General features: G+C 46.0%; 1 protein-coding gene across 4 annotated transcripts in view; it reads right to left on the bottom strand.

The window, feature by feature from the left end:
* DNAJC6 (DnaJ heat shock protein family (Hsp40) member C6) overlaps positions 1-20,738 on the bottom strand; it is a 39,294-nt gene that overhangs the window by 9,119 nt on the left and 9,437 nt on the right. For all 4 annotated transcript variants that reach the window (XM_085232352.1, XM_085232353.1, XM_085232351.1 and 1 more), the window contains 11 exons: positions 11,191-11,341; positions 10,351-10,400; positions 10,095-10,243; positions 6,455-6,577; positions 5,219-5,352; positions 4,179-4,373; positions 3,685-3,802; positions 2,696-2,775; positions 2,332-2,525; positions 2,140-2,220; positions 930-1,376 (listed from right to left, as the gene is read on the bottom strand). In XM_085232352.1, the coding sequence (XP_085088478.1) occupies positions 930-1,376; positions 2,140-2,220; positions 2,332-2,525; positions 2,696-2,775; positions 3,685-3,802; positions 4,179-4,373; positions 5,219-5,352; positions 6,455-6,577; positions 10,095-10,243; positions 10,351-10,400; positions 11,191-11,341 (1,722 nt within the window). The remainder of the gene's footprint in view (positions 1-929; positions 1,377-2,139; positions 2,221-2,331; positions 2,526-2,695; positions 2,776-3,684; positions 3,803-4,178; positions 4,374-5,218; positions 5,353-6,454; positions 6,578-10,094; positions 10,244-10,350; positions 10,401-11,190; positions 11,342-20,738) is intronic.

The following is a 20,738-nucleotide window of genomic DNA, read 5'->3' as shown; positions in this document are numbered from 1 at the left end:
ACTGTGCCACAAGGCCATCCTGCGGTAGGTGCCACCAATCTCAGCCACAGCACTGCTCCAACCAGTGCCCTCCTTAACAAAATGAAAAGCAATCCCAATATTTTTGTATAAAGAAGCTGGCAGGCATTGCAAACACTTTAAATTATTAGTTGCTAAGAAAAAGTTAAGCGAGCATACTGTGCTCTGTGAATCATGTACATGTTGACATGTCAGCTCTTAAGCTGTAACTTAAAGGATTAGGCCAAACCAAACGGAGGAAGACCACACAGACATTGGATTGAGCTCAGTGTTCTTATTTTGCCCTTGGCAAAACCAGTCACCTATTCCAGAGACCCTCACCTGTTCGATTACACATGGTATCTACTTGCCCTTCTCCGTTTACTTAGTCCTCCAAAAGATCCCTCTCCCTAATAATCCATTCAACCATTCCTTCTACCAACCTGATTTCATTCATTGGAGCAATAAAAAAATAGTAATAATTTAAAAAATCTTCTTATATTGCTTATCATGTCTGCTGAACGATCAGAAACAGCAAAGCGTGTCACTGTATTTCACAGCCCAAGACCACCATCCTAGCTCCAAACCCCTACTGTTAAAAAGAGAAATCCAATCTAAACCACCGCAGGTCTAACCAGGACCCAGTGGCTAGGTTTTCTTAATTGTTAATTAGCATGTATTCTCCTCACATACATTACTGGATGCACTGGAAGAAGGGTGACTTCCAGTGCCTATAATGTAAGAAGCCAGCCGAGCATCTGGGTGAGCTCCCCAGAGACTTAAAGAAACAAACTGGCCAATCTGCTTGTGTTGGTGACTCCAGCCTCAGAGCAGAGGAACTGGACGGCCTCTCGGGGCCCCTCAGTCCCTCACTGTTCCCACGAAAAGCATACCCAGAGAGGAAAGCAGCACCCCCGCAGAGCCGGCGTTACCTTCTCCCACCTTCGGGGATGGGGACGGGGACGCCGAGGCCGCGGAATGCCGAGGGGTGGACTGCACCGATCCGGGCCCCGCCATGTGAAAGACCTCGTCGGCAGCAGGCTGTGCGCTCTGCCCCTGGGATCCCGGCCCGCCAACCCCAAACAGATCGCTCAGCAAGTCCGAGTTAGAGGGTGCAGCCGCCGGCTGCGAGGGAAAGGTTTTGCTCATGGGGCTGCCATCCAGCCCCAGCAGGTCCACGTCCTCAGGCGGAGGCGGTGCCGGCGGCTCTTGCTGCTTTTTGCCATGTTTTGGCGTCCCGTGGGGTTTGTCGCCGCTGGCATTGCTGTGTTGACTGGAAAGGGACAAGAGTTCATCATCTGACTGTTCGCTTTCCTCATGCACCAATGCTGCTCGGTCCTCTGAGGTGGGGTGAGAGCTACTTTTGTCAGATTTCTGATCTAAAATAAAATTAGGTAGCTGTTAGTTTCATCACCAGACTCCCATAGAAAGCAGCTAAAATGCAGAACAAGAAGCTATCCAGAACAGAACCTTTCAAAACGCTACCGTGGTAAAGATTTAAATTGAAGTTTTTTCTGGGCTGTGTGCTAAGCGGTCAGTGTTATTGATCAGGAACACAGGGGGCTAATTGGCTCTCTTCAAGCCCAGAGAGCAGTGAGTGCCACCCGCACAGAGCAGAGCTGCACAGGTTTCTGGGTCAGGACCAAGCCTATCTCCAGCATGGCCCAGAGCCTGGGCTCATTACTCATTACAAATAGTAGTGACACAAATCACCTTCCTGGCATTGCCCACAGGACCTCCTGTGCCCAGTTCCTGCCTGCACATCCCCAGTGCGATGTCCCCATGCTATGGACAGGCACCCAGCTCGCTCTCAGTGCTATGTTCTCCCAAGTACAATATTAGCAAAAAGCAGCTTTATGCCGTTTCAACGCCAAGGATGCCTAGGGTGAAGATTTCTACTGGAGCTATGTCAATAATCGGTCACGTACAGCACAAGAAGGCAATTTCTGAAGAGAATGTTGTAGGAAATTAATTTCCACTCAATTGCAACATAAGGGTGTGACCAGCAGCACAGTGATCTAATGCACAAAGCATGCTACAATCAGATCCCTCAGCAAACCTCCATGCTCCAGGGAGGGGGGAGAGAGAAACAAGTTGTTTATCTCATTCTAAGCAACCTGTCTTAAAGGCTACGCTGCGTACCTTGCCAGCTGAGAGATGAGAAGAATGCACTCTGTCCAACATTCCTGATGTTATCCTGGGGTGAATCAGTGGGACCTTTACCTGCAGCACAGAGCACCAAAATAAACAAACAAACAAATAAAATAAAGTAAAACGGAACCCCACAGCCATGTAAGTGTGCAAATCAAGTGAGTAAACCTGTGCAGCTCCCACCTGCCAAAGCAAGAGTGTCCTGATGCTCCTGATGAGAGGAGAAGAGAATGGTTGGATTGATGTCTTTTGTTGTGAAGTTCTCCCATGGAGGAGTTAACTCTGTTTGTCTATCAGTAGATTGTATTTCTATCTCCAGTATGACATGGAAAAGCTGGGGATATTTGTCTGGAGAGTCACAGGCATCCAGTTCAGGTCTAAATGGAGAGAAGCCGGTCAGTTCAAAAGGAACAGATGTTTCTACAAATCTATATCATCTTTTAATATATATGCACGCACACAGACTTTCATCTGTGAATATTCTCCTTTAGCCTTTTTAAGGCTTTTATGCTCCAGGTTTGATTAATGTTCAGCTTAAAATACTCACTTGGTGAATTTTAATGTGGTTGTTCCCAGGGCTATAAATCCAGTATGAAATTGAATTTGGAATATTTGTGTGTTGGTCATCTGAAAAACAGAGCACCTTAATGAACAAGTGCTTAAACTCATGAAATTCAAATATTTGTTTATATTGCACATGCAGATGGTTAAGTCTATCCTACTATCAGTTACTATATAGATTAATAACTGCTGTATAAGCTAATTCATTCTGTTCGTTCTATAGAAAATAGAACTTTCCCTTCTAAAACTCCAGTATTTCCATCTGCCTTTAATTTTGCTGCTGCCCTGGCAGGGGAGTGTCTTCACAGTGTTTGGGAACATGCCCTCATTGCCAGGACCTACTTGGTCTATTCTTGCACTTAAATGAAACTGATGTCTATTTCCACTGAATACAGTGGAGCAACAGGTAGCCCAGGAACATACAAGACCATTTCATTCACAGTAGGAACTTCAGTAAAGCACTGCCTATACAGCAAACAGCACCAGTGATGAGCTAAGAAGAGAAACATTCATCAGTTGCTTTGCAATTTTTGCCTGTTATCCATAACATTCAAAAAGTTGAAGGCTGTTCTAGAACAAGCAACTCTGACGCCATCCAGGAGGGATAGCTCAGTCAGTCATGATCACTGGAGATAAAGAAAAAATATTCTCCCATTTTCTTAGAGGGCATAGACAGAGGTTTTGGTGGTGTTTTGCCTGAATCAGTTACTGATGGGTTGGTTTCTATCTTCTGCATCACCTGGAAGGATCCTACACCCTATCGATATGCACTGTAAAGAGACACAGGAAGCATCACGGACTTCCTCAAATGCTTTGTTTTCACTTGGCACCGCTCAAATTTATGCTAAGTCTATACTCAGGTAAGGAAGCCTTCTATATCATGAGTGCCATCTGCATTCTTAGACCCAATATTCGGGCCCCTCTTTGTTAGCTACATTGCCTCTATCATGCAAGAGAAATTAAACAAACTCCTACTTTTGCTTGAAGGCGTCCCCCTATGGTTGACCTCATATGGTAGACGGAAACAACAACATCTCCATGGACAGTGGCTCCCAGTGGAATTAGAACTTTCCCTTCTTGCACACGGTATTCTCTTCAAGGGGACAAGAAGAAAATCTACAGTTAAGCTCCCTTCTACAACGCCATTACCACCCAACCCCAACATCAACATCAAAATTACCATCTCGCTCAGGTTGAGCCAACAGAATCATTCTGCTCAGTGTGAGGTTGATTTGAAACAGAAACACTTCACAGGAGAAACTAGCGTAGCACCAAACCATCTCAGTGAGGGTACCCAACTGAGAAACCTTCAAACTGACCACGGCAGTTTAATTCAATACTAGGCACCAACCTTCAATTAATATCCGCACCCCATGATTTATCAGACAGTCTGGCAATGACCACAGCACAGATACTGGACACCTTACAGCAAAGCATCCTAAGGATGGTAGGAGAGCACAGCAACTCACTTCATTCTCTCATACTCTTGAGATGTGGTCAGGATTCTGGTCTCTCCACTGAGGATGTCGCAGAAGGGCCGGCACCCATTTCTTTGCTTGTTGAAACAGGGGACTGGGCTGAGGGTGACTGACTTGATAGTAAGAGGCTTGCAGTGAGGAATGACCGGCTTGTCTGCTATTAGATCGCAAATGTATCCTATGTATCTGCAGATAGAGAAAGCCATCACTGAAACCTTCATCCCAGGTGATCAGTTTTCATTCTATTTTACGTGCACATGCCATATGAAGTACTTAGTCATGGGTCATTATTTCTCCACACATAACACTACATCTTCTGTTTTCTCTGACAGGCAGTGTTGCCTCTGCTTCATGACAACTATAAACAAGACATTTTTACAGTGTAAACACTATAAGGATGAAGCTGGTATTGGGAGGGGGGTTCACCAAAGCCCTATTAACTACAGACTTGTCAGCTTTCCTGAGCCAGAGCACAAAACTATTGTAAGATTTGTTTTTATTCCTCCATTACTATTACAATGTGGGTGAAATGGAAGTGGCCATAAACATCAGTTACGACCTGCCAAAGCTAAGTAGCATGGCTAATGCACGAGCACTGCTGATGCTGCAATAGGAGTCCTGCATTTTAACTCCGTTGCCTCCTGCTGGCACCTTTGGGACTGGGTGGACAGGATGGGGCATGCATCATATGCATCCTTTAGCTCACATGCATTATTCTGTGAAATAATACAGTATCTCAGGTTGGAAGAAATTTCTGAAGGTCATCTTGTCCAGCTCTCTGCCCAGCACAGGACCAACTTCAGCATTGCATCCAGCCTCAGAGCTGGATTATGCTGCTCATGGTGATCCCCAGCCAAGGATCTCAGAAGTCAGAGATCCCACAACTGTTCTGGACAACCTGCTGCACTGCCCAATTCCTACCTTACCCCCTATTTCTGGAGAATAAAGCCAAAATGGAATGCATGTCTCAGTCTAGGAGCTGGGAACGCATTGCCAAAACACACACGTAGCATTTAGCCAATGTACTCTACCTCCTGTGAGATGGCCACAGTACAATTCCAGGTCTCTTTGTGTTCAGCAGCTGCATAGCAGGGCCTGGATTAGAGAAGAGGTGACAGAAACAGAACATCGCGCTGACCAGAACTGCTGAGGCTGCACGGCCATCCTGGTAGGGAGAGCAGGGCGAGGGAAGAAATGTATAAGCATCAGAGTCAGCCTTCTAATTCCACCCAAACACTCTCCACTCTCCCTTAAGTCACCCCAAATAATTTCTCTGTAAAGTCTGGTAATGAGACCGCACTACAGTGAATTTCCAGCCTGAGGCTTTAGTGAGCTGCAGTGGCCTGGATCAAAGATGAGATTCACAAGCAGCCAAAGCTGAGGATGGCTCAGACTTGCTCCCATGCCCGGTATGTTTTGCCTCCAGCTGTCCCACAGGATTTGCCATGCAGAGGTGACCCAGACCCAGCATCTATCTGAGGTTAACAGGCTGCTTGCCTTCGCAAGTTTAGCCAACTGCCTCTGAAAGGATCTCTCAGGTTCATACAAACTGAGTGGGCTTCTCCAGACTCTCAGAAAATGTTCAAAAGGACTCACTGCCCTTCATAGCATTATCCTGACATTCATTACCCAAAGGCCAGTAAAGATGTTTGACTCTAGAGCTAAATTTCCAAGATTGGAGCCATCAAGTGCATCTCAGTCTGTCTGAACCCAACTCATGTCCTGCAGCCACAGCTCCACTACATGAGGCAGGAACTGCCAGACCCAGACGTAAGGTTTGCACAGTTTGGGAGCACTCATTTCCTCAGTTCCTTCCAAGTTAACCCTTATGAGGGCTGACAGCCTCCTGGATTTAATTTAGGCTCCAGGAACAGAACAGAAGTGTCCTCTTGGGCATTACAGTCAACATCAAAGGTTGTTCGGGGGTAAATTAAAGCTAGTCATACAGAATGACACCACCCTCATACATCAGGCCTGTATTCCCACCTTGAAACATCTTTACTGGGGAGTCAGCAGCCCATGGGCTATGGTGCACAATGCAAGGCAGAAAGTAACTGGACAGTCACTGCAGGAGACTAACTACGTCAGGTTTAGAGTTAAACAGAACTCCCCTCTATGCATTTGCTTCCCTTTCTATAGGAATTGGTTTTATCACACTTTTTTTTAGAAATTGTTGCCATCCTTGCCCACAGACACAACATTTGCAACATGCAATGTGACTTACAACTCACAGGTCTGAAAATGTGGTTCCTTTCTGCTGTACTTACCATACAGTGGATGACACACACGTTTTTGGGGTTCTGCTGTAGCCAGTTGTGCATGTTCTTGCAGACAGCAAAGAGATTGTGCAGACTGGGCGCCTGTCGTACCGGCCAGCTACATTCAGATACCTGCAGGAATTGCACCATGAGCACAGCCAGCTTCATGAGAGTATTAAGCAGTGCATGCTTTTTCAAATGCTTCCTGCCAATAAACGCACTAAATTCAGCAACCTAGAGTTATGGACATGAGACCTACTCCATCACTTCTCGTGCCTAATTCTGATCTCTGACTTTAGTGAACTACAAAGGGACAAACAAAAAGGAATTCTCAGTTAAATAGCCCGGTACTGATGGATTGCCATTGGCAATACTTTGTTAACAATTACATTCCAAGCCAGATTATCTTGAGTGGCCTTCCATGGCACTCTAGACTCACAGCTGCACACTGAGCCGGGTAAAAAGCCTTCAAAAAAGTCATTCCCAGAAACTACAGCCCCGATTTGTGAAGGATACTGAGCATCTGTTGCTGTCAGTGCAATAGAACTTTCAAGCCCTGTTTGACAGAAATTAGATTGATCAAAAGGAAACTTCTGTCTTAAATAAATACATAAATAAATAAATAAATATGGTCTCTGTGTAAGCACAGTTAATGATATGAGCAGAAAAATGAATGACTTCTTGGAGCTGAAAACCCACAAACTCTGAAGCATGTCTGGTTACCATTCATCAATATATCAGCTCTGAGTCATGACACATTTCAAGAACAGTCTCTGCAGTCTCAAACAGAACATCAAATAGCCTACTGCAGACATCCCTGCTTCATCTGGTTTTAATTGAAATGTCTTTATTGAACATCATTTCTGGCTAGAAGAAATTTAAAGGAGAAAAAAGCATTTAAGACAAAGGATTGCTTTTCTCTCTCAGCTGACGTTTGGATTCTGCTTGAAGAGAACCAGGGGACAGGAAGCAAATTGTCTGCAAGAACTACGAGGTGATCACAAACATTTCTTCCACTCTTCAACAGACCCAAAATACCAATACCATAATGGAGATATAGGTGCCCAACAACTATTTTGTGTTATCAGGCCAAATTCTCCTCCCGATCCCAAGAACTTCTGCAACACTTCTGGCAGCATGAGATCCGCTTGCAGTCAGAGCACCAAAACACCAGACAGACATTGCGAGTGGCTGCTGGAATTAATATGACCAGTGATCTTTCACTGCCAGTTCTCTGAATAGGCCTCATGACAACACTGTCAGGCATCTGGAAAAGCCATTATCACTTATCAAGTAAATAATACACATTTCCCAACAGTCCACAATTATTTATTTACTTTGTCTATAATTACACATCTGTCTGCTGGTTGGCAATTAGGAAATTAAAAGCACGTTATGCAGCATTTCGTTTATTTCAAATATAACCTCAGCAATTCTTGTGAAAGGCAACCATGCAGAAAGTAACAGGAGCTCAACTGGAGCTCTGGAAATATGCAGCTAGTGCTTGTTTTATTCCAGCAGTGGGGCTGGAACAGCCAGGAACGTGACTCTGCAGGGACTCCGAAGCGTGGCTTTGTTTAATGCTAGATTTGAGTTATATGTTCTCAAACTGCTCACGTTCTCTCCAGCAGATGTGAGCTCTCCTGCTGGGCAGCAAGGGGAGCAGAGCACAACCAGATTAGAGCTCTGATTGCTTGCATTCCCTCTCCTCTGCACTGGGCTGGGCACTCAGGACTTTGTGCCCCACCTCGAGGCAGACAATGGCCCCACAGGGCATTTACTGTCATCTCCCTCCTGTGCCATGGCTTTGGTCTTAGAGCACAGGAGTTCTAAAGAAGATAGGAATTAAGAAGCCATTCATTTCAAAGAACAACTGTCTCTCTCAAAACTTGAGCTCATCCAAAACAGAAGATACTCTCCACGTGATTTCACTTTCTTGGTGGCCTGTTAGTATCTTGTTTCCCAATAGAGATGAGGTTCAAATTCATATTTACAATTGTTTTGTGTTTCATCTCATCTCACGCATTTTGTTGTACACATTTCATCTTCCTGAGAGATACTTGGAGTCTGTATTTCCTAGCTCATCACCTGAAAGTAGAATGTCTTATTGAAAGATCCATCATTTCCTCTGTGTGTGTGAAAGCAATACAAAGCTCTTAGTCAGACTTCAGGAGTGACATATGAAGTAGCTGGCAAGTCTCATAGGAAGGGTGGGAGATGAAGTACAGTGGATGGAGGAGTAATGGCCAGGTCGACTAATATACCAACGGGTGTTTCTTTAATGCTGGGCTGTCAAAAGTAGATTTGTCTCCTCACTGACACTGACGCACCAAACCCAAGCAAGACTGAAGATTTACAGCCCTTTTTAATTAGCCTCTCTTGTTCATTTACTTCACGACCTCATATTTGAAGCCATATGCTTCAGACTGCTTACTGATTGCTGAGAAATCTGCTTCAAGTCAGTGAATATCTGTGATCAGAGCAATTGCTGAGGATGGACTCAGCTACACCTCAAGCTAACACGAGGCATGGGGCTCACCCCAACAGAGGGTTCAGTCCAGCAGCTGATGCTGCCTTTTCAGCTGGAGTTAATGAAAGATAGAAAAAAGAAAATCATCACCCCCTTGTGGGAGAGGGAATAAACAGGAAGCTTTCTGAAAGATGAGATCTAATCTTGCATTTCAGCAGCATTATTTTGTAGAGATATCCTATAAAAGCCATTGATGAACCAGAGCCCTGAACTGTTCCCTTATGACATCCTGGATTTAGAGAAGGAAAGTGAGTGGAGAAGGACAGAGTGGAGGTGTATCTTTTAAATGTAATATGCTCTAGAAAAAGCCAAAAATGCATCTTAGATGCAGTTCCCAGCCCCATGCTTTACATGCTAAGTCCTCCTGCTTGACTAAACACAAGTGGAGGACTCTTCAACATGAAAACAAAGTACCTTCTTTTATGGATCACTTACTTCAAAGCATTTTTGTTAGAAACCTTGCAAGGCCATCTTCAAATTCCTATAAAGCACCTCATCCCCCCTCAGATGATCTCACATGGTAACCTATATATATAATCTGCTCCAGGCACTGCCAGCACTTGGCTATTTGTTAGGAGTCTCAGTAGCGACCCACTGGGGCTCAGACACCCCACATCATACACTTGAGTCTGTGTATTAAATAAGGTGAGCTTCAGAAGGAGTAAGTGCATGAGAAACTACAGGATATTTCTTTGCTGCAGCTTCTGACAGCAATCATAGAATCGTTTTGTGTGGGAAGGTTCCTTTAAAGACCATCTGGCCTTGCAATGAACAGGGACATCCACAACTCCATCAGGTGCTTGAGCCCCATCTCCTGATCTTCGATGTCTGCAGGGATGGGGATCTACCAGTGTAGAAGCCAAGAGCAGACTCATCTCAGTGCAATGCCACTCTCATAGACTCCTAACACATCTCATTAAGTCCTGAACTTTCCATCTCCTTAGTCCCTGCAGCCCTGGGTATCAGCTAAAACCCAAAAATGACCACAGCAGCTTTAAAAAACCTATAATTCCTTTTCCATCTTATTACATTCTGCCACACACAGGAGAGACAGGAGCAGGATCTTTTGCCACCTTTCAGTTTCCCCCCACTCCTGTTAATCCCTTGGAAGATACTCACCCTGTTGTGAAACTTGGCACTGCGATAGTACTTGGGTGACAAATTGAAGACTGTGTAATGGTCAGGGTGTCTGGAATCCAGAAATGTCCGGACATCTTCAATGTGGTTCCTGAATCCCAGCTCAACGCCTTCAGCCGGAAAAGACATCACTAGAAATGTTAAGAACAAGCTAAACTGAGCGTGTACCATTTCATGCTTATGAACCTCTGAGCCCTGAGACATTACAAGCTTTATATATCTGGTAAGCAGCACTTACCTATGATTCTCGAGGTAATGTATGAAATATCTAGCTCTCCCTTGGTGTAACTGAAAGGAGACAAAGAAGGAGACAGATGTAACACCCATATTTACAGAAGACAGTGCTTTTACAGGAGAGAATGATCTTAGAACTGATGATTTGTACTTCATCTTTGTGTTTTAAGCAGAAGCTATAGATAGCTTACTGTAGACGGTGACCCAGCCTTCCTTTTAAGTGGACCCCCAGTAAAGTCCCTTTTCCCTTTTGTCATTAATTTTCAGTGCCAGTTCTTAGAAGAAATCTCTAGCAATTTAACACTTTGTCTATCAAGGTCTCTGAGGAGTTGCATCCATTACATGTCTTTAATTTACTGTAGCCCCACATTCCTCAGAGGACGATGGAGCGCAAAGCACAGGAACCATTGCCAGCAGAACTGACCAAAGCAAAGTCACCTCAGCCCTTTCTTCAGTTCAAGAAGTGGCTTTAGCAAATGGAACAGTTACATCAGCGTAAAGAGTCCTGTACTTTCAATGATAAACGACTCAAGCAGAGGCTGAGCAGAAGGACCCCCATAGGTGTTAATGAAGGAAGAGACCAAATGCCCCACTGCCATTGGGAAGGCCTTTTCCAGGTTTCTGGATGTTGATCCTCATTCATTACGAAGCTTAGATACTTACTTTGGTCTCCTGCTTCCTCGAGGCCAAATACCCAATTGCGAGACAGAATTACAGAAGTGATTTGTGATTTTCCCCTCCACCTTCGTTAGGTCAGCTGTTGTGCCAGCTAAGATGGCAGCTCAGACCAGCACCCTGCAGCTAATGATATTACCTGCATTTGCCTGCCTCAACTGTACCATACCTGGCAACAGATTGCATGACCTTCGAAGACGTATCTTTCAGAGTATCCTTTAGGTTATCCTTCAGATTGCTGAAGAGTCTCCCTGCTCCTCCTTTCACCATATCCAGCAAGCCTCCCCCATAGCTGGACTCCATGTCCGGTGATGAGGCACCTTCAAATACAACAGAACCAAATCCAACATCACTTGTTTGAAACAAACTCACAGAGCCAACAAAACCATTGCTCTACTCAGACCGAATGTATTCATGAGCCCTGTCACATATTGAGCAGGGCAAAAGAAGTTTTGCTTATTAAAGTCATGACTGTCTAGAGATTCAAATCACAGAATATCCCAAGCTGGAAGGCACCACCAAGGTTATTGAGTATAATTACAGAAGGCACGTTCTTGTTGCTAGGCACAGAATCCATCAGCAACTCAGCACTGTGCGTAGGTTAATTGGTTTCTGGTACAGGATGGACAAGCACCAGTCGAGCTCCCTCACTTCTCAACACAACCCAAACTCTTCAGCACACAGCCAAGGCCAAACCAACAACCACTTCCACGGGGACAAGAAAGAGACATTTGTATATGCCACAGCTCTTTTGTGTAACTCACAGCGTCCAGTTGCACTGGGGCTGGATGACTGAAGGTTGTCTTATCACCACATGCATAGAGGACACCCATGACTGTGCACAGAGCAGAAACCATCAGAGCAATCTCAAGTCACTTAAGAGATCAGTCTGATTTGTTTGAGTGGAAGATGGCAGACAGAAAAGAAGAAAGTGCAGGAATTAAACCCTCTTGCTGACAAATAGAACATTTTTGGATATTCCTATTGCAGCATTAACACAGGAATCAGCAAATTGATGGGGAGAAAGCAGAGCAGGGCTCATCTCCTTTTCTTTCCAAGCTTTTTCCTCACAGCTTGAAACATCATGAAGTTGCAAAGTCAGTAGGAGACTAACATAGATCAAGAGCCATTTAAATCATGATTTTGATGGACTGTGACGTGGCACTCCTCCTCACAAAGTTGCATTTTGCAATTATACCAGAATTACTATTCCATTCTCTTAACCAAGACCCGATTCATTGCAGCTACTCCTATTATATCACTGCTGTGTTAACAGCATATATCATTCTTAGAAAAGTAAAGTATAATAAGTTGAAGGTAGACTTGAGTAGACATGGTTTTGCTTCATTGTAGAACTAAGTTGTTGGAAACAAACCAGTAAAATTATATTTTTAACTGCTTATTATCTATAAACAAAGCTCTTGGCTACCTAAATTACTAAGACTCAACTGTCTGATCTAACCAAGTTTTGACTACATTACTTTAATTATACATTTGTTACCTCATTACTATAACAGATCAGTCAGAAAGTTAACTACTGCAACAAGCATCCTATAGAAATGTGTGCCACAGTCTCAAGTAGTTTTAATAAGCAAGACTGCATCCACTAAGAGCTGCCTTTCACAGAGCACCCGGGAAGTCTGAAAACATTTGTCCTGCTTCAGAGCCATGGGACAAAATGTAACAAGAACATTCTATCCATTATTAATTACTCCAGCACTCAGAAAAGTGGGAGATTTGTCAAGGTTAGGGCAGGTTGGTGGCACTGACTCTGCTTATCATACGTTTTGCTGAGAGACCTTACAGCTCTAACTCCTTTGGTTCTGTAGAATGCCTGCTATTGAAGTACCACACTACAAGAAGAAATATTCTAGGGGCATTAAGACTATTAAGGAACATGAAAAATACTATCTCTAAGAAAGTCCCCATCAATTTACTGTGTAAAGTACCAAACCCACTTAAATGCCATTCACTCTTTCAAATATGGAGGGAGATATTAATAAATATGGAATATATTGATAAACAGGAGACTCCATGGGTCAAGTGATGCTACTTATTCTGCTGTGTACAAAGGATGCTTAATGCACGGCGATGTGGTTGTGATCCACATGATGCACGTGCAAACCGGGAATGTTGAAGGCAATATCTTCTCCTCTTTATTGCATTCATAAAAAGATTGAGAGCATCATGCCCGATTCGGAGCACAGGATGCCCTCTCATGACACAGGAACATTTCTTTTCCAAACCAATTCTAAGTATCTATTTTGAGTGCGATTAAAGAATAAAAAGAAAAAAACAATTAGTTCATCAGCTTCCAAGTGGGGAATCGGTGTTTGATCTCTCTTCAAACACTCTGCTTTCACATTAGTGTGTTAGGAGACCCGAGGGAGGAGGGAAGAAGTGATGTTCAGAAGGTGCTCTCAGTTCTGCAGGTCCACTTTTAAAAGAAAGGAAGGGAGAAAGATGGGAACTTGGAATGAGGAAAGCAGGGGCAAAGAGATCTGAGGACCAGTGGGTGATGGACACACTGTATTCTTGGAAACTCTCTAAGAGAGTAAAAGAAAGCCTTTGAGAATATGGAAAACGTAGAATCTTCAGGAAATGAGAACTGCAGCACAGCAGCATTCGGCACAGCACCCCATGCAGTGATTTGCTTGGGCATCTTTCAGTCACTGGGTCAGAGCAGCATCCTCAGTGCTGTCTTTCTGTTAGCAGCTATGACACGGTCTTTGTTACGCAGAGGAGCAAAACAAATAGATCCAAGGTCCCTCCCAATAGGCAGCATTTCCTGCAAAGCACAAAGATGTGCAAAGGAATGACGGGTCCCAGCAGCAGAGCAGAAAGCGTTAATGCATTAGCACACAGATCTGACAGCATATGCAGAAACCCACAAGAACAGCCAAAAAATCTGATTAAAAAGAAAAAAAAAAGCAGCCTGCTCCTGCAGATTTTGCTGAATAGAACATTTCTGTGCTAAGTCCCTCTTGAGAATGGGGACCTTCAGAGCTCCTGTAGACCCTTCTGAAGGACACCAGGAGTTTCACAGGCAGGAGCTGTGGGACAGGGGCACCTGGGCAGGCAGAGCCCTGGATTTCAGTGCTGCAAATGAGGTAGCAGTCATCCTTGTCTGCCCTCAACCCCAAGCCAGGCCACAAGGATACTTGTTGGGCCCAAAGGGAAGAGCTGGCCATCCCTTGTACCCAGACAGACCTGGAGATAAGCACCATTTGGGCAAGACATAACTTAGTGGCAGCTTTTTCTACCTTTTAGCTTGTTAGCACACAGCAGCTCAGTTAACTCCAGCAGTGTGCTAGTTGCTGTCTAGAAGTCTTGTTATGGAGAATTACTTTTGATGCATGAGATGCATCTTGCTCCTTATGCAGCAAGAACTCTCTATTAACCCAGTTACAGGACATTCCCTGGCAGGCTCCAGAGAAATGCCTCTAAACTGTATTCATGGCACAGGTTTCACAGGGATCACTTGCTAACTGCAGCCTTTTCATTTCCCAATGAAGGAATGGTTCACATTGGGCTTTCACTGAAGCACAGCACACCTGAGCTGCGGTGCGCAGGTTGGCTCTCGTTGGCTGATGGCAGGCATCATCTCTGCATGATGTGCTTTGGGCCAATGGAGCATTGTGGAAGAAAGACAACTTCCACCGAACTGCAGAACCACAGAATGAGTTGGGCTGGAAGGGTCCTCTCGGTCCCAACCCCAGCCACAGGTAGGGACACCATCCACAGTCCCAAAGCTCCATCCATGGCCTCGGGCACCTCCAGGGATGGAGCACCCACACTGCTCCAGGCAGCAGTGCCAGGGCCTTACCACCCTCGTGGGGAAGAATTTTCTCCTAATATCTGGCCTGAATCCCCCCTTCTCCCCTTTTTAATTTTAAACCGTTCCCTCCTTGTCCATCTGGCTTCTCCCATTTGGCTGATAAGCTGGAGTTTGGCTTTGTTACAGCTGAAGCTTCTTGCTCTGAGCTAATGCCTCCCCCAGGAAGGAACTGTTTGGAGTCCAGGATAAACCTCCAGCAGCCACCACCAAAGCACCATCCTGCTGCACCTCCCTGCAGAGCTCAAGTGCGTTGCACAGGAGTGTTCTGCCACAGTCTCATCAGCAGCCACTGGGTGGAATTCCACACATCTGGACAGACTGCAGGTGAAGGAGCCGCTGCACAGCACCAGCCTCATGCAGTATGGATGGGAGTTGGAGAGCACTGATATTTTATTAAAGCACTTCAGATCTCTCCTCGTTCTCCAGCTAATTTCAGAGCATCAGGAAAAGGATGTGCAGCGCAGGAGAACCCCAAGCACAAACAGCCAAAACACCACAGCAGCTGCTGCATCAGGAGAGACTGAATCCCACCAAGAGACCCTCTGCAATGTGCTCGCCTTCAACACAACAAAACCAGCAACAGGAGCCTATTAGCCACGCTACAGAACTAACCTGCGTGCAGACAGACAGCTGACGGATGGCACTGCTTTGCTCACTTGCCTGTTATGGAAGCTTCTCCTGCATATCAGAAATGTTTGGTGGGTTTCCAAGCACTAGACCCCCCAGCAACCCACACTGCTAAGAGCCACAGGCTGTGACTTCCAGCCCCGCTGGGAATCAAGCCGACATTTAAGAGGCATTTAAGACTCTGTCAGTCGGTGCTGATGAAGCAATACTTGGCTTGGGAGCGGGAGGTGAAAGCAAGACGTCTGCAAATGGAGGATCAGGCAGCTAAGTGCTATATGTCGTAGGTTACTTAGCAAGAGTAAACAAACCCTTTTTTCATGCCAAGGGCAGACAAAATGCAGACATGAAACCACAGGAAAGAAAGCAAGTTCACCTCAGCCTGTCCATGCTATGCAACACGATCTCCAAGGTCACACTCCTTTTGCTCAGGGAGCTACTGTCTGTGCTTCCTTTAGAACCACAGAACCACTCAGGTTGGAAAAGCCCTCCAGGATCCACAAACCTGCCCCAGCCCAGCCCCCCATGCCCACTGCCCATGTCCCTCAGTGCCACATCCCCACAGCTCCAGGACAGTGAGTCCCCAGCCCTGGGCAGCCTGTGCCGGTGCTGACCACACTTTGAGAGAAGATATCTCTCCCAGCATCCAACCTGACCCTCCCTTGGCACAATCCGAACCAGCGACCAAAGTACTCCATACCATTCCATAATTCCATTATTTCATCTCTCCTTTAAGCCAAAGCAATGGGGCAGCTTTGGGAATATCAGATGCTTTTCTGTGTTCTGCTTCTACATTGCCACAAGAGCCTGACCCTATGCTGAGATTAAGCTTGTAGTTGCCTCATACACAGCCCCCTCCCAGTGTTCTGGAAGCACTGAGCCCTCCCCCAGGGTTGGGGCTGCCCGTCGCTCTCCCCAGATGGAGTGGGGCACAGTGGGGAGCCAGAGACGCAGCACAGGCACCCTGAGCTGGGCAGAAAGGGCCCTTGTAAAGGCTCCCATCTGAGAGAGTCTGAGATGCTGTTGTTGTGGCTTCAGCAACAATGCTTAAATTGTTATGGTGTTTTTTTGTTTTGTTTTGTTTTGTTTTAAGTAGCACCCAGCAAAACACGATGCTGTTTTGCTCACGTTCATCCCTCAGCAAAACCTGCCTAGGGCAGGGCGTGTTTGACACCAGCATTAGGGGACACCATCCCTGGCTCTATCAGGTTTAGGAGCTCCACTGCAGCATGACTCTGCCCCATCCCACACTCAGCATGGGGACTGCAGTCAATGCATAGACATTACTGGAAGAGTTCACGCTCCCATTTCAAGGGGGAAGTATCAAGCCTCTACCTGAGGATGACATCCAGGCAGGTGGCTCCTCTGCATCTAGTGACAATCAATAGCATTCAGAACTGAGTGCTTCACTTGCCAGCTGCATCTTTGAAAAGCACAGCCCCAGAGCCCTGAGCCACTTCCCCCACTCCTCCCAGCACGTAAGCACTGAAGAACAGACTCCAAAGCATCCCTGCTCTCACACACACCCCAATCACAGAGAGCCAGGGCTGCACCACATTTACCAAAGGAACTGCGTGGGTTGCCAGAGGGCTAGAAAGGGCTGGGAGAGAGCAGCAGGGCACAGGCACCCAACAGCACCAGGAAAGAGGGCACTGCTGCCTGCACAACCCACTGGAAAGCTCTTCAGAGTCTCAGAGGCCTCACAGACTGACGCTTCTGCTAATATTTGGCTATCAGCCTCTTCCACCCCCTCCTTGCAGCTGCCCCAGATTCCTGCTTGCATTAGATTCCCTCCCACAGTGAGCACAGGTATCTCAAAACTCAAATGTTTGTCTGGAAAACCAACAGCAACACCCCCACCACGAGTGTGTGAGCACAGCTGCCAAAGCTGGGAGAGGATGGGCTGTGGGACTGAGGCATCTTAATAATTGATTCGAGTGAGGGAAGAGTTGTTTATGGTGGCTGTTCTCGTTGTTTGTTTCTTTACTTACTGCAGCTTTCCTGCAGTCCTCTGGTACTGCACCCACGTGGATCTTCAGCCCAGAGGTGCCGATGGCCAGGGAGGGGATGATGGGAGCTGTCCTCACAGCAGGGATGGGACTGGGTGGGCTCCAAGGGCCTTTCCAACCCAATCATGCTGTCAGTCTATGAACCATGAGGCTCTTAAAGGAGATGCTTTGTACAGTTCCGGGTTTAGGCTTTGTTACAAGGGATCGCTGGCATGGGAACATTGCAGTGCATTTCTGCTGACGTTGGGCAAAACATCCACTGGTGCCTCCCTCTCAGGGTTGCAAAGAAAAGCTGCATTCCTCCTCCCACAAGCACTACATCCCTCCCTGTGCTCAGTTTGCTGTGCGTGGGCCAGGACAGAGCCATGAGCCATAGTGGTAAAGCTCTCGGAGCCCTGGGCTGCCTGGAGCAGGGAGGGAGTCCAGGAGCCCCTTCTGAGTCCTTCTTGATACAGTTCTGGAGGTAATAGAACAACAAAGCTTGCTGTTTTAAGGTTTGTTGGAAATTGCCTAAATGTAAACTTCACAGAGATTTTTAGAAGTAAGTTATTTCTGCTGTTGCTTGAGAAATTAACTAACAAATACTGCTCATAGCGTTAATAAATCAATACATAAGATGAAGAGAGGACGCTTTGTTTTCTCAATTAAAAGAGAAGTAATATTGGGAGGGAAAAGAATATCCCCTTCTCAGGATTTGTTTCCCCATTTGTTATATGGTTTTCCTTATTTATGAAAGTTATACTAAAGCGACCAAATGCATTTGAGGCTGGAACGTGGAAATTTCAGCACAACTGTGAAATTGCTCCTCAAAGCCAATTGACATTCTCCCTCTGCCAAAAAAAAAAAAAAGAGAGAGAGAAAGAAGAAAGAAAGAAAAAAGAAAAAAATGATAAAAAAAAAAGCTACTGCCAACACCAAACCGTTCAAGTGTCCCAAACACACAACCAAACAAAGGCGCCATTAAGCTGAGCCTCCTTGTTGGAAAACGCGGGGAGAAAAGAAGACAAGACAACATTGTCAGCCCTGGCCTTTGTCCCCATGCCAGTGACATGGAGATGTCTCTCTCCTGACTCAGTGAAAAGCAATCACCAATGTGCAAGAGGTCAGGTCCGCAGGCGTAAAGCAGCGGAAGAAACCTCGACTGGTACACTTGCAATTGATGTAAACCATTTTCTTTCGCAGTTACGCTGCCCGAGGTAATTCACAGCATGAGTTGGGCTATCCTCTGAGTGTCCCAAAGCCATTTCGTAGATCAGGGAGTTTGTAAACATCCCAGAGGGACGCAGAAAGGCTTGGCTCCTTTTGTAACACGTTTCATCTCCCTGTGTTTCCTAGAGCTCCCTCCTCCTCTTCCAGCATGCAGCAAGCTGCTAAGCAAGCATGATTGAAAGCCACAGCAAAAGCCAAAATCGATTGAATCTCCACCTCTGGATTCTTCTGAGCACTTTCAGAAATTAACAGGTTAAAATGACAAAGGGAGAACCACACAGATGCTCTTCTTGGGATTCTGGTTTTGGACTTGCAACGTTCTGTGTCCTGCCCGGTTCCAGCACAACTCTCCCTTCTCCCTTCACCTCTCCTCCATTCCTGAACCCTGCAGCTTTTGGGAAGAGTGAGCTGCAGTGCATGGGCCCATCAGATTGTGGACCTAGGCACCATGACCCTGCTAGTACAAGGCATCCAGCACACGTGGCAGGGCTGTGAGAAGTACTGCATCAGGTGCTGAGAGCTCAGCAGCTACAGGAACACACTGAAGTTGCACACAGTGTTCGTACCTCACAGAACTTAAATGTAAGATGTCTGGAGCATCTCCCACATGAGAAAAGGCTGAGTAACCTGGGTCTGTTCAGCCTGGGGAGGAGAAGGCTGAGAAGGGATCTGATAAATGTTTATAAGTTTCTAAAGGGAGATGGGAGGCAAATGGATGAGGCCAGGCTCTTCTCGGTGATGCATAGTGATAGGACAATGGCTTAAAACCTGAACATAGGATTTTCTATACTAACATGTGGAAGATCTTCTTTACAGTAAGGGTGACTGCACTGGAACAGGTTGCCTAGAGAGGTGGTGGAGTCTCCTACTGTGGAGATATTCAAGACCTTTCTGGACACCCACCTGTGCAATCTGCTGTAGGGAACTGCTTTAGCAAAGGGTTAGACTCAATGATCTCTTGAGGTCCCTACCAATCTCTTCTTTGATTCTGGTTGGGGCCCTGGGCAGCCTGTCCTGGTGGGGGGCAGCTTCTGATTCCGCTGAGCTGAACCCAACCCTGACAGTGAGGCAGGACAAATGTGGGCAGGAATTTCCACTTACGCTGCCCGAGCACACCAGTACCCTAAAAAACAAACAAACAAACAAAACCAACATGGGGCCATTTTCCCAGCTCACATGAGTTTGTGTCATTACAGCCCCAACAGGAGTACCTGCACAAATTAAAGCAACCCATAATTTGCCCCACAGCCCACTTTGCCTTCAGCACCATTCCTCACCAGTCAGACTTCCATAGCCCCCAAGGCATCTCCCAGTCATTGTGGTAACAGAGATAGCAGCTGCTCTGCCACACACGAAACCATCATCTACAACCAGAGGGAAAAATAACACGACAGAACTCCTGGAAAATACAGAGGGCGGGGTGGGAGGGATGCACAGAAAGACTCTGGTTGGGCCAGGATGCCCCAAAGACATCACCGTTGGATGCAGAGGCTCCAGTGCCCTGCCACCCCCATCACACATCACTGCCACCTCCATCACACCTCACCAAGTTCTCCTCCCCCCAGGGTCCCACATCTCTGCTCCTGGCTGGAAAACTTTCTGCTGCTACCTATCAGGTGAAGTTAGACCTCATCACTGCCAGTGGAAGACTCTCAAATATTTCCTTTGAATATATTCTCTAATTTTTTAAGAAAAATGTCGTGGTTTTTTTCCCCTTGCTCTAGTAAGCCAAAACCGCAGCCACCTTATTGCCCTGTCTTTCCCTTATACTGCTACCTAATCTCCCCCCAGAATGACACATCTTCACACAGCATTAGAGATAAATTGCCCCACAGTTCAATTACCAAATGACCAGAAGCCAAAAGCACACCTGAGGGGTGGATACAGCTCTTGAAGCTTTTACAATTTCATCCCTGGCAAAGAAAAACTTCTTTGCTGTGGGCTGACAATTTGTCACTTATCAGCAGCCAGTGTTTAGATGAACCAGACGGATACAAGATGGGAATTCACTTTTAAAACAGAGCATCACATTAGGTA

This window comes from Meleagris gallopavo, chromosome 10, assembly GCF_905368555.1.
Source record: "Meleagris gallopavo chromosome 10, MGAL_WU_HG_1.1, whole genome shotgun sequence".
Classification (NCBI taxonomy): domain Eukaryota; kingdom Metazoa; phylum Chordata; class Aves; order Galliformes; family Phasianidae; genus Meleagris; species Meleagris gallopavo.
This window is presented reverse-complemented; position numbering and strand designations above follow the sequence as displayed.